Source organism: Triturus cristatus, chromosome 11 (genome assembly GCF_964204655.1).
Source record: "Triturus cristatus chromosome 11, aTriCri1.1, whole genome shotgun sequence".
In the NCBI taxonomy this organism is placed as follows: domain Eukaryota; kingdom Metazoa; phylum Chordata; class Amphibia; order Caudata; family Salamandridae; genus Triturus; species Triturus cristatus.
In genome coordinates, this window is record NC_140594.1 from 269,335,265 (window position 1) to 269,348,836 (window position 13,572).

At 45.5% G+C, this 13,572-nt stretch overlaps 1 protein-coding gene across 5 annotated transcripts in view; it reads right to left on the reverse strand.

Annotated features, from left to right (window-relative positions):
* Positions 1-5,193: 5,193 nt before the first annotated feature.
* MORC2 (MORC family CW-type zinc finger 2) overlaps positions 5,194-13,572 on the reverse strand; it is a 403,660-nt gene continuing 395,281 nt past the window's right edge. For all 5 annotated transcript variants that reach the window (XM_085634756.1, XM_085634754.1, XM_085634755.1 and 2 more), the window contains one exon: positions 5,194-5,551. In XM_085634756.1, coding sequence (XP_085490882.1) covers positions 5,483-5,551 — 69 coding nt within the window. In that variant the 3' untranslated portion in view covers positions 5,194-5,482. The remainder of the gene's footprint in view (positions 5,552-13,572) is intronic.

Genomic DNA, 13,572 nt, shown 5'->3' on the forward strand with positions numbered 1-13,572 from the left:
TCGATCGGAATCGGGCACAGGCCATACATTTCGATTCGTCGTGATCCGGTGAGAGACATTTGTTGCATACCGGGTGGACGTCGATGTGTGGGTATTTGGCGTGGCATACAGGACACCGTTTGAATGGGGTCCTCGATTCCATCGTCGATGTAAGGTCGATGTTCGGACCAAACGGATCCGAAAAGCTGGAAGAAGTTTCGAAACTAATTAAGAAAACAGTCGATACCGAACGGGAACAGTACCGACGAAAACTAAAGGCCTTTTGGCCTTAAACTAAATTTTCCTAACTTGAGCTAAGATAAGCACATCCGAACCCAATGGCGGAAAAAAACAATGTAAGGATGGAGAGGATGCCCATGCGCACTGTGGTCCAGGGGAGGAGTCACCTATCTCGTGATACTTCGAAGACTCTTCCAGGACAACAACGTGCAAACATCCGGACCCAACACTAGGCGGCGATCTATGCACAGATATGAAATCAGCAGCCCACATGCCTCAAACCTAACAATAACATGTCAGAGAGCTAGGCCTGCTGGTGCCAAACAGCTGTAACCGCACCAAGCCACAAATTTGTTCCAATGATGGGCATATACAGTTTTAGTTAAGGGGCACCTGGCTGCCAAGAAGACATCTACCACCTCCAGCGCAGGATCAAATGTGTTCAGCTGTCACCGTTCAATCTCCATGCATGAAGGTGGAGATTGCGATGGTCCGGTTGCAGAACCCTGCTCTGTTTAAACAGCAAGTGTTACCGGATGGGCAGCCTGATTGGAGGACAGATGCTCAAGCCCAAGAGCTCTGAATGCTATACTCTCTGTGCCCTATCTGGAGCCACTAGGATGACTTGGGGGGTTCCTGATTGTTTTGAGAACTCAGGGCATGATAGGAATTGGCAGAAAGGCATACAGGAGTCCCGAGTTCCACTTGAGGTGGAATGTGTCTCCTCAGAGTAAGAGACGTCATGGAAACTCCAACACGCAAAAGTACTGACATCGTGCATTCTCTGCAGTGGCCAACAGATCAAGCCAAGCTTTCCCCATTTGCAGAAGTGACCTTGCACCACCTCCGGGGTCAACTGCCACTTGTGATCCGAGAACCGATATTGGTGGAGTTCATCCACTCCGACATTAAATGATCCTGCCAGGTGGTTCACACCCTGCAATAGCCTGTGGAGGTCCAGCCACTTCCAGAGGCACAAAGTCTTCTGAAACAGAGTCCATGATCTCACCCTACCCTGTTTGATGTATTGACACATGGCAGTGGTGTTGTCCGTGTGCACCCGAACCCTCCTCCCCTTGATGGTCAGCTCAGAGTGGGCAAGGGTGAGAGAGGGGTCTGCCCCTGAACTAGTCGAGCAATCACCAGCACAGATCCTTTGCAGTTTTCTCTGAAATCTAACTGCTCCTTGATTTTGGGCCCACTGAGACTTCAGATCCCCTGCAGAGCTCGCATATGCCATTTGACATGCTCGACCAGCAAGATGCAGGAGGCAATCAGTCCAAGTAGCCTCAGAGTCGACCTCACTGAAATCGAGGACTGAGACTGACAAATCAGGATCATAGACAGGAATGTACTGGACTCTCCTTTCTGAGGGCAAGCCACAAAACTGAACCGTCTCAAGACTTGACCTAATGAGGGGAGCATCTGAAGAGCATCTATTAACAACAGTGGGAGGACAGAAGGGCTTTAACGTGAGGTCCAGCATACATGCCCCGGGTAGACTATATTTAGAAAGGGTATGCAGTTCCTAAGGAGGATGGTTTGTTTGTGAGGTCAATTCTCAAATCCGTCAATATTGACTGGACTCAATGAACCTATAGGTAGGGAAGGGGAGTTCCCATATTAGGAACTAATGCCCTCACACACCCAGCAAGCTAGGTGTCGTGCTTCATCATCTGGGCCTGATCCTCGTCGGGCCGGCGGTGCAATGCCCGACGGGCACCCGTGAAGGGACTCTTTGGCGGAGATCTTTTGTTCCTTGCCGTTTAGTGCGTGGGTGTGAGGGGCCTGAAGGAATGTAGATGAGTGGAGTGAGTTAAAAAAGGTTGGATAGTCTGTTAATTGTGTTTATTCAGGACAGCTGTCCACCTCATTAACAAGTTAGAGGAAGATGGACAGTTAGTGTGACTTGTATTTGTCTCCAACGGTCTCCTACTCTAGTGGTCGACATGTTTCATGCCCTCATGGCATTTCGTCAGGACCTGTGTGTGTTTCTATCTACAGTGTACAGAGGGTGATAATATCACTATCTGGGTCTGGCACCACTAAGGTGTGCCAATCGTCGCAATGGAGCAACCTAGAGCGACAGGTATTAGTGCTTCAATCAGCTCGTGGCGGTATCACAGGCTAGCCCATTAGCTATAGTTTAATGTTGCCTGAGGTGGTTCGTAACCTACCAGTCACCGCCAGTGCTGGAAAACGGCGAGCCCTCCATCAACAGTCAGTTGTTGAGGTAGAAGAAGGCTGGTACCCTGATCTCCAAACATGTGCTGCACGACTGCCATCACTTATGTGCACAACCGAGGAGAAACCAAAGGGGAGCACAGCAAATTGAAAATTCTCCTGTCCCACCATGAACCACAGGCAACGTCAATGGGCCGGAAGGACGGATATATGAAAGTAGGCGTCCTGCAGGACCAACGCTACCATACAGTCTTTAGGGCAAACAAGACCTGTGCAAATGTGAGCATTTTCAATTTTTCCTGGAAAAATCGGTTAGTACCGAAACCAGTTGTGAGATCGGCTTCGAAGTCAGCCTACTCTGGGAGCGTGATCTAGATCTGTGGCATTACCCCTGAACTTGCTCAGGTGACAGAGTGGCGAGAGGGGGCTGAGTCCCTATTAGATTTCTTATGCGTCTTTTTAGACTTACCGGCTGATTTGAATTGCGACAAAGATCGGCCTTGTGTGCTCCTTTAGTGACTCTTGGTGCAGGACCAGGACTGAATCTTGGACTTGGACCTCGACTTAGAGCCGTTTCAGTAAGGAGTTTCCAAAGCACACTCACTGTCGGCCTTCAAGTAATGACGACTCCAAACACCACAGGCAAATCTGAAGGGGATCTGTCACAGACGCTTGCAACAGTCTGTACAGGGCTTAAAACCTGTTGTTTTAGTCAGAGACATTCCTTGTACACTGCCAAATTTGGAAGAAAATATTGTGGCAAAAAATCTCAGAGATGAGAGGAAGCTCCAGATCTACGTCAGGAGGCACGGGACGAACGGAGTTAACAGCGCATAGTAGTGCCACTTATATGGGCTTTGAATGTCACTTCCAGAGTGGGACAGCATAGGTGCGGAAACACACATCGTCACTTTCTGGCGAACAGAGGTACTGTTGAAAAGTTCTGGATACAGTCTGACACCTAGCGAATATTCACAAGGTTAGGAACCTGCAGCTAGAAGTCTCTATCAGAAAGGATTATTATATCTGGATAATCTGATCTACTAAGGTAGTAGCATTACCCGAATTTCAATGCTAGCCTCTTCTGCTAAAAATCTGAATATAGTTAGTAGGGTGTTGGAATCCTTTTTGTTTTGGAGAGTAAGAGAGCAAGTTTGGGTTGGAATCATCTTTGTAAGGATGTTAATTAGAATTGTATGCTATTGATTACTGAAGCAACATACAAAAATACTGAACATTGTCAAACATTCACCCTCAGTCACAGATTTGAGACAAATCAATAGTTTTTTGGCCCACAATGCCACACTAGTTTGGACACAGCAGTATGCAATTCAGTCTTGACCCTGCTACCCATGGGAACAGTCCAGCCTGAATTGCCAAGCCAGGTCCTCCCTGAACCGGAAAACAAGCATCCTGGGACTGGGTGCGTGATATCAGCCCTCATCAGCCAGTCTAGCTTGAATATAGTGGAATAGCGAGCACGGGACCCACGTCTGGGCATGCCCTTCCCACTTAAGGCGACTATAGCCATACAAAAAGATGATGGATGGAATGCTGAACACAGAAAGCAATGCCAATCATCCAGAATAGTTAACATTGGAGAGGGATGCACTCAAACCTTATGATCTAGTAGTGTCTTGTGCTGGAAGAGTTCACTCTAGCTATTTCATATTCTCTTTAAAAAAGTGAAAGGCCTCTATGATGGGCTGGAGATTTGCTTGTCTTTTACATAAAGAGGCTTCTTTCTTTGGAGAATGCAGCAATTAAAACAAACTATGGAGACATTCTTGAATAGAGGCAGTTCAGTCGGAGATATAGTGGGGCTAATTAAGTTGTTTCTAGTTTTTAAATGCATCAGCAGTCTGATGTAGAATGGTGCAAGCATACCAAAGTATAATAACAGTGGAAAATGTATTTCATGAAATGTGTAACAAGAATGTATCAGACATTACAGACTATTTTGCACAGACTGCTGGGTTTGAGTCTGCACACGTGTTGCAGAAGATGTTAGTTAATTGGACGTCAATGGATCTTTTCAAAACTGTTCCAAGTCAATATTTAGATGCTGCTGTTACTATCATGTGCAGAGAGATGTGTAGAACTATTGCTTGGGGTATAATGTGTATGTAGCTACCAGTGGAACATTACAACACGTTTTGGTTCGGCTCTAGGGTTACAAATGTTTAACAGCAAGAATTTCAACATATGGATTCAGGCACTAGTAAAACACTTCAATGTCAACTACTCTTGCAGTTTTACACTATAATATAGGCACGTTGTTTGTGTCAATTTTGTTTTAGCATAGCTGTTTTTCTAGTGTCCCAGTACTTGTTTGTATAAAGGGGAAAAATACTTATGGGATGGAACACTTGGAATAACCAAAAACTGATGAAAGGAACAACCATTGCTATTCATTCTTTAAACAAATGAGAAAGCCCTTCTTTAGGCACCAAGATTACCAAAATAAACGAAGACATTTTTTCATTTCAACAGTTTCTGGTTTGAACTCTGTATGGTCTTGTGCCCTTGTCTATCCCGCGAGACGTCTTGCCATGTGAGTTTACTGGGATGTTTTAACTTATGTCACCCTTTGTGTACATAAACATTGTTTTTTGAATGTCAAATGTACCATGGACCTTATGTTTGGATAGATTACTTCTAACTGGTTGCATTATTCTTTCCTTGTTATTTTAAGAAACTTAAAATCCTAATAAGACGGCGATGTGATACAAATATATATGTGCAATGGCAGATTTTGCTTCAACACAAAAATACAAAGCACACCACAAATTTCTGGCACTATGCCTTGGTTTCTTTTAAAAAATAAATATATATCAACAAAGAACTACAATGTTAAAACTGGTCAGTAACAGCACATTCTGGCATGTAAAAACAAAATCAGGCTTTACACGAACAGACCAATATACTATGTACACATGAGTAGTCTCATGCTGTCTCTTAGTCTCTGTGTGGACCCATTTCCTTGGTTGAAGTGGGCATCCAATGGAGCTCAGACATCTCGGAATTCTTTGTCTTCTGGATTTTCAGTTGTAGTCATGATAATTCTGTTGCACTCAGCTCAATCTCCTTTTGTGATAAGGTCTTCAATGTAGGCGTCTAGTTCATCATCAGTGTTGATATCAATATCCTAGAGAAAAAAAAAGGAAAAATATTTTGGGATCTGGCCTGGACTTGTGTAGGAGAAGAAGTAAGGAACACATTACTTACCTTTGGTAAAGTTCTTATTAGTAGAAATTCTACCGAGCCAGTAGCTACAGATTTCTCACCTTTTTAATATTCCCCAAACGTCAGACTGGATCCGGAAAACTTTTCAGCACTACCCCTGCACACTGGTAGGTGGTGCTGTACAGCTCCGCACTAGCGCTGTTCCGCTATGGAAGAGACGCGCAGAGCCTATAAAAAAGCTCTCTCTTGCGCTGACGTCTGTTGCTTTCGACGCTGTCCACTCCCTTAGTCTCAGAGCCCCAATGGCAGTTGGATATGACCATTATGCAGATTCCTAGACTTGGAATCTTATTAATAGAGTCCAATCATAGAATTGGGAGGAGGGGACTGTTAGATGGAATCTGCAACTAGAACGATTCTCTACCAGAGAAAGGGTTACCAAAGGTAAGTAACTTGTTCTTCTCATACCGACTTTAAGCCACAAATTCCTCTCCTTTTTGAATAGATACCAAAGCAGTACCTATACGGAGGTGGGTCAGTAAATCGACTCAAACCAGAAAGTACGGCAGGACCAAAATGGAAAAACTCGCCTCTTTGTGAATTGCACTGTCCAGACAACAGTGCTTTGTGAACATATGGAGGGACCTCAGCAGGCAAATGACCAAGACAGGGACTCCAGATGCCAATGAAGTGGTAGTACCTTTGGCCCTGGTATAATGAACATGCAGTACTTCTGGAGGATGCTTGTTGGCCAATGCATAGATCTTAATGCAGAGCACAATCCTGGAGGAGATGCTTCTCTTTCGTGCAGCTTACTTTTTTCACTCCAGAGAACACCACATAGAGCGGTTCGTCCACTTGGTTTACTTTGGTATGATAAAAAGCTTACCGCTCTCTTGGGGTCCAGCAGTGGAGTTTTTCTTCCTCCATAGAGGAGTGAGGTGGAGCACTGAATGCTGAAAAGTTGATGTTTGTATTATGGGAAGACTAGGGCCCCTAACCTTCGAACATGTGCTGCTACCATCACCACACTTTAGTGACCACCTGAAATGCACTGGTGAGACCACAAGGGTAGCACCACAAACTGGAAATGCTTCTGCCCCCAGCACAAACCACAGGTAGTGCCCGCAGGACAGGTACATGGAAATACACATGCTGCCGGTCCAATGCCACTATCCAGTCTACCGGGTACAGCGCAGAAAAGACTTGGGCCAGTGTGAGTGTTTTGAATATTTACTTGTAAAGGAAGTTGAGAGGGCGCAGGTCTAAAATAGGACAACTGCCTCCGGCTTTCTTGGGCACCATAAATTAGCGGCAATAACAAGCACGTCTTATGTGTGGCCCCAGGCGCCCTGTCGATAGCCCTGGAGGACAAAAGGGCTTGCACTCCCTGCTGCAAAACAGACAGAAAGGGTAGGGCAGACCCCTTAGATTAATCTGCAGGACCCACCTATCTAATATTATGGCCTTGCTACTCAAAAATAATCATTAGATCTTGACCCCCAGGAAGTGTTTGTGCTCCACTAAGGGCACGCTAAAGGGGTTTGGTAGTTGAGGCTGCAGGGGGGCAGTAGGCTGGGCAGCCCGTTGACCTTGGCACTGTATGGGCGGCGAGCATTAAGGCCTCAAATGCAAAACTGCTAGGTACCTTGTCATGGTTGAACTGGTTGACAGTATGGGATGCCTCTGCCAAAGCCGTGAAAGGAGTGATAGGGCTCCTATGGTTGGTGAGGTGGGGAAGATAAGCCCAGAGAGAGTGCCTCCCTAGCTGAGAATTGCTCAATATTGTCAATGGCCTGCCCGATGAAATCGGCACTGTCTAAGCCACAACAAATTGTAAACTTGGCTGTGTCAAGAGACTGTCCTGTTTAGGCTGGGTGAGGACATTTCAGAGATCTTCATGAACAGCTGGAAAAACTTGAGCCACCGCATCCTAAAGGGCGTGGGAATAGCGCCCCATGAGGCAGCTGGCAATTACGGATCTAAGAGCCAAGCAGGTGGCTAACAAGGCTCTCTTTCCAAATGTCTCCACCCGTTTTGACTGCCTATCATGCTAATTGTTGGAAACGTGTTTGGGTTTGTCCTGTTTGTGGTCATCTGCAGCACCAAGCTTTTGGGGAAGGGGTGCAGAGATAACAAAAATGCAGTCGCCCAGGGCAGGGCAGTGGCGTCTTGCTATCTAGCGGTTTACTGGGGGGCTATGGCCCACGCCCCCAAAAGGTAACGGTATGTGCCTCACTGAAAGGCAAGAAGGGCTCAGTTGATGTTGCCTTACTTGGAAGACTTATGTCAGGACATTTGTCTTGACCTCCAAGGTGGGGAGCTTGGAGGTCAAGGACTTCTGCTGCCATACACATCACCATGGCATAAGATACACTCTTTTCAGTGGCATGGCCATGGGTAAAAGGAGCCCACACTGAGGGCAGGAATCAAGTCCACTACCTTCTTGTAGGTCATCATACCAATTCTGTTTGTGGTATGGCTGTCCAATCTCATTACCCATGTTATAATCATTGTCAGAATCCATGTCAAACAAGGCATATGTTCTCCCTACCGAGGTTGAAAGGATGAAGTGCACATCAGCGGCGGTTTCGGTTGAGATCAAACCAGAACCAACCTGGAGCCAGAGAGTAAAAAAGGTACCTTGTCTTCTGGAATCAATGGAGTCAGCATTGGTCTTGAACTTCTGGAAATGGAGGAGGTGGAAGAGATGCAGGCAAAGGAGTAGAAGAGTCTGGCACCTCTATAGGTGATGACAGAGAATATACTCTGGAGTACTCCGAACTCAGAGTCTGGGGATGATGGTAGGTGTCTGTGCCTTGATTTTTTTGGCCTGTTCTGCTGGTCTGTATAGCCTCAACGTCGACAGACTCCTCAACGCCGACTTCATCCTATGTTTGGACATCAACCTTCTCCTATGTCTTGACGTCGACACACTCCTCGAAGTACAACTTCTCTTGTGCCTCGACGTTCTAGGCTCCTTTGACCTTCTATGTCTCGATGTCGACCCCCGTCTCCTCCTCAACATCGACCCAGCACTCGACAGTGAACATGTAGGCATGGTAACTTCTATCAACGTTGATGCTCTCGACCTCGAACTGCGTCCTTTTTGGGCTGTTCTTCTCTTTTTGGATCTCCCATGCATGTAGTCCTCGGTGGAAGAGTCCTGGCGGAGGACTACCCCTCTCCTCAGGATGTCCCACCTTCAGATTGCCCCTGCTGCCTGCATCGCTACTCTATGCCATGGAAGCGAATCTTCTCCCTTTCCCTCGAGGTACGTCTGCATTATGATGGAGCGGATAGGCCCGCAGTATACAAACAGACAGACGAGCTGATGTCTTTCGTTTTACCACAGAAGACATAAAATCCCTCCCTAAAGAGGGTGTAAAGACTTTTCAGCTATAGTGGAAGGATTCTGAAAAACTTGAGAAGAGACATAATCTGAGTAACATGAAAATCAGAGACGACATTGAATAGAGAGCTTGGGCAGTTTCCCAAGATCACCTCTTCTGTAAGGAAGATTGTGTATGGTTTGTGTGAACATGAAAAAAAGTTACTTACCTCTGGTAACGTTCTTTCTACCTATAAATTCATCACCTTTTGCATACTGCCAGACTGGATCCAGAAACTTCTATCATGGCTCTCCCTTGCAGGAAGGTGGCGCTGGTTCCATCTCCACAGCAGATGGAACACAAGTGTTACTGCAGCAATACAGCACTAACACTGCACTCTGAAGACAGTTTCTCATCCAGTTTTTAAGAGGCACAGACAAGATGAACATCAGGTCAAATGTGAGTATGTAGTGCAGCAAACTAAGCTGGGACTTTATTAAATCAAGAATCTGATACCATCCTCCATAACAAGGTGGCAGACAGGATCAGTGAGGAATCTGCAGGTAGGCAGAGTATCCACTAGAAAGACTGCTATCAAAGGTAAGAAGGTTTTTCTTCTAATGGATACTTCTACCTGCAGATTCCTTTCTTTTTGAATAGCTACAAAAGCAGTGCCTTCTTCCACAAAGGGGGATGATAGGAATGGTCAGACAAGGAAATCCTGCTGCACAAGAACAAAATAGCCATCCCGTCTGAGTTCTAAATCTAAGCAATCATGCTTTTCAAACATTTTAAGGGAAGCCCATTATGCTGTGTGACAAATCTCTGCAATGGGAAGACCCCTAGCTAGTGCAGACGTATTCAAAGTATTCAAATAAAGTTATTGTTTAGTTAGTTAAAACATAACAATTTTACAATAAAAACAATTATTAAAAAGATAAGAAAGAGCACCATTATTTTCCATGTGCAAAGATGAGAATCAACAATAATAAAATACATAGTTTTAGTCTGTATATAAATGTCTGAAACCCAGCAACCTGACCGATCTGCTTGGGGCAGTGGGTAAAACAATTAAAGTGCAAATACTGATTCCCTGAAGGGTGTGGGGGGGGGGGTTAAAATTACATCAGGCTGGGTCTATACAGGGTGCAGACATTGAAATCTTTGTTCTGGAGGAATGATCACAGATTCTCTCAGAAGGTTCCTCATTAGCAATGGCGTATCAGAGTTTAATGCACAGGACAATCCACTATGAGAGTTTACTCTTCTGGATTACCTCGCCCTACTTGCTTCCTATATATTTAATGAAGAGCTAGTTGTCACACCTTCTCTCCTTTATCTAATCAATGTAATAACTGCCTGCCTCATGAGGATCCAGCTCATGAAGTCCCCTCCTCCTTAGTCGGATAAGGCAGAGAGTAAAATGTGAGTAGGACAATAGACTGCCTCAAGGATTGGGGAAACCACCTTTCACAGGAAAGCCGTTTTAGTCCTTGGCAGCAGTTTGCCAAGTAAATACAGCTGATTGGTGGCTGGACACACTGACTCCGATATTCGCTGACACAATGAGCTGACGTGATAGCCACCAAAAACACAACTTTCACATTCAACAGTTGCAACTGGGAACTATGTAGAGGTCTGAACAGGATCAACGTCAATACAGTCAAAACCAGATTTAGGCCCCAATGGGGCATTATAAAGGGTGTAGGGGGAAAATAGATAGAAGCTTCTTCAAAAAATGCAAAACAACTGGCAACTTAAACAAGAATAGCTGACCAGAAACGCAGATGAATGCCGAAACAGCAGAAATGTAGCTTTTAACTTGCCCATCAAAGAACGTTTTTAGGCTAGCAAAAGGGAAAACGTATAGTTTACCTGTCGGTGTAGTTTTGCAGCTTGAAGACTTTCTGGATTCACTATGCTGTGCATTATTCCGCCATCTCGTGGTTGGGTCCGGAAATGCCGTATTTTTCACCTTTTATTTTCCCGTGGCCCAGGTGGGTGTCGGCATACCCCCATTTGGTGTCTGTTCGTGACATCGGCGCGCTTCCTGCGGAAGCTCCCACCTTTGGTCGCCATTTTCGGTTTCTTTTTTCTCTTCCTGTCTTTATTGTCATTTTGTCTTTAAACCCTTTCCTCCTGGCTCCTTCTTCTGGCGGAGGAGGGTGGGATCGCTAGTGAATCCAGAAAGTCTTCAAGCAGCAAAGCCACACCAACAGGTAAGAAACAATACGTTTTGCAGCGTGAATCTTTCTCGCAATCGTGTTCTTGGTAACTGGTCGCCCAAGAAAACTGGTGGCAAAGGACACAAAAAATTATTTTGTCTTTCTGCACTCTTTTGTTCTTTCTATACAGTGTATTACGGCCCTTCTGGCATCTAGTGTGTGTGATGGCCTTTCTGCGCTTGTGGTCGGTTTTTGGAAAAAACTTGGTATCTGGATTGTTTGATTGATGTGGAACCTTGATACCACCTTTGGCAGGAAGTGTGGAAACTGTTCTCACTACAATCCTGTCGCTATGTATTTGTAGATAGGGCTCTTGTATTGTAAGCGCTTGCAATTCGCTTACCCTCTGCAGTGACGTGATAGCCACTAGGAAGGCTGTTTGAATCGTGAGCATGTGTAGAGTTGCTTTATGCATTGGTTCAAAGGTGCCTTCATCAATTGAGCTAGTACCACTTTGAGGTTCCATGTTGGCGGTGGCACCCTCTTAAGGGGTGGGGGGGGGGGGGGGGGGGGGGGCAATTCTTTTTGCCCCTTCTAGGAATACCTTTACCACTTGCAATGTGAAGAAACTTTTCCCTGTTTCTACCCTTGTGTAGGCTACTATCGCTGCTATGTGCACCCTTATCGATGTGCAGCTTAGCTTGCTGTGCAGTAGATGCGTTAGGTACTTCAGTACTGTTCCCTCCCTTGTAATCCTCCTATGTAGCCCTTCCTTAACGCACCATCGTGTGAATCTTTTCCACTTGGCTATGTAGCACTTTCTTGTGGTATGCCTCCTGGCCTCCCGTAACACTGCCATTGTGCTTTCTGGTAATTTTAGGTGTGCAAATTCTAAGTCTTCAGGAGCCATGCAGCTAGGCTAAGGCTCTCTGGTTCTGGGTGCAACACCTTTACGTTTTGCATAGTTAACAGGTCCCTTCTTTTGGGGAAGCGGTTTGCTGGATCCTGTGCCATTTCCATTATTTGTGAGAACCAGGTCTGTCTGGCCTACTGGGGTGCAAATAGAATTAGCGTCATACTGCTGTTTCTGCATTTGTTGAGTTTCCTGTGTAGCAGTGGTATCGGGGGAAAAGTGTATGAGGATGTCCCTGACTAATTTATCCATAGTGCATTTACCTGGGAGTCTTTGCACGGTTGCCTCGATGCGAAGTGTTGGCATTTTGCATTCTGGCGTGTTGCAAATAGGTCTATATTTGGTGTCTCCCATTTCCTGAATATCCTTTGGATTTCTTGCTGGTTGATCTCCCATTCGTGGGATGTTGACATCTGTCTGCTGAGCCTGTCTGCATCTACATTGGCCTTCCCTGGGAGATGTATTGCTTGTAGGTCTATTTGCCTTGTAATAGCACATATCCATTTATCCTGTGCTAGCCTTGATAGTGTCATTGAGTGTGTGCCTCCTTGCTTGTTTATATAGAACATTGTGGTAGTATTGTCTGTTTGGATCAATACCCTCTTTCCGTACAGCTGTTTCTGAAAGGCTTTTAAGGCTAGGAACACTGTTTGTAGTTCTAGATAGTTGATGTGCTTCACCGCATCCTGCTGTGTCCACAGTCCCCTCACCTTGAGGTCGCTCATGTGTGCTCCCCATCCTATTTGGGATGCATCTGTTGTGATGGTCACTGTTGGAGCTGGCTGTGAGAATGGTCTTCCCTTTATTAAGTTGTACTTGTTCCACCACGCTATTTCCTGATGTACTGCATGTGTGATGACCACAAGGTCCTCCCAGCTCCCTGCAGCCTGTGACCATTGCTGTTGAATCCATTCCTGGAATGGTCTTGTGTAGTCAAATATTTGGAATTAAGTGTATGCATGATGCCATCGTTCCCATCATCTTTCCCACTGTCCTCACTTTCAGAGCTTGCCCCTTGCGGTACAGCTGTGTCCCCTTCAGAATTACTACAGTCCTCTTTGTGCTTGGAAACACCTTGCCCTGTATGGTGTTAATCTCTGCTCCCAAGAAAATCTTCACCTGTTCCAGTTCTATGGATGACTTTTCCCAATGAATTGAGAACCCTAGTTGTACTAGTGTGTGTATTACCACTTGAATGCCTTTCCTGCAGGCGGTTTATGAGTTTGCTTTTACCAGCCAGTTGTCGAGGTATGGATATACGTGTATCCCTTGCCTCCTTAAGTGTGCTGCTACTGCTGCTAGGCATTTTGTAAGCACCCTTGGTGCGGATTTTAGTCCGAATGGTAGTACTGTGAACTGGTAATGGGTGTTGATCACAAACCTTAGTAGGTGCTTGTGTCTCTTGTTTATTGGTATGTGAAGGTAGGCATCCTTCAGATCTATGGTAGCCATGTAATCCCCTTCCTGTATTTGGGGTATTACTTCTTGCAGAGATGTCTTCTTGAATTAATTTTTGTGTCTTTATGTACTTGTTTAAGTACCTTAAGTCCAGAATAGGACGTAGTGTTTCGTC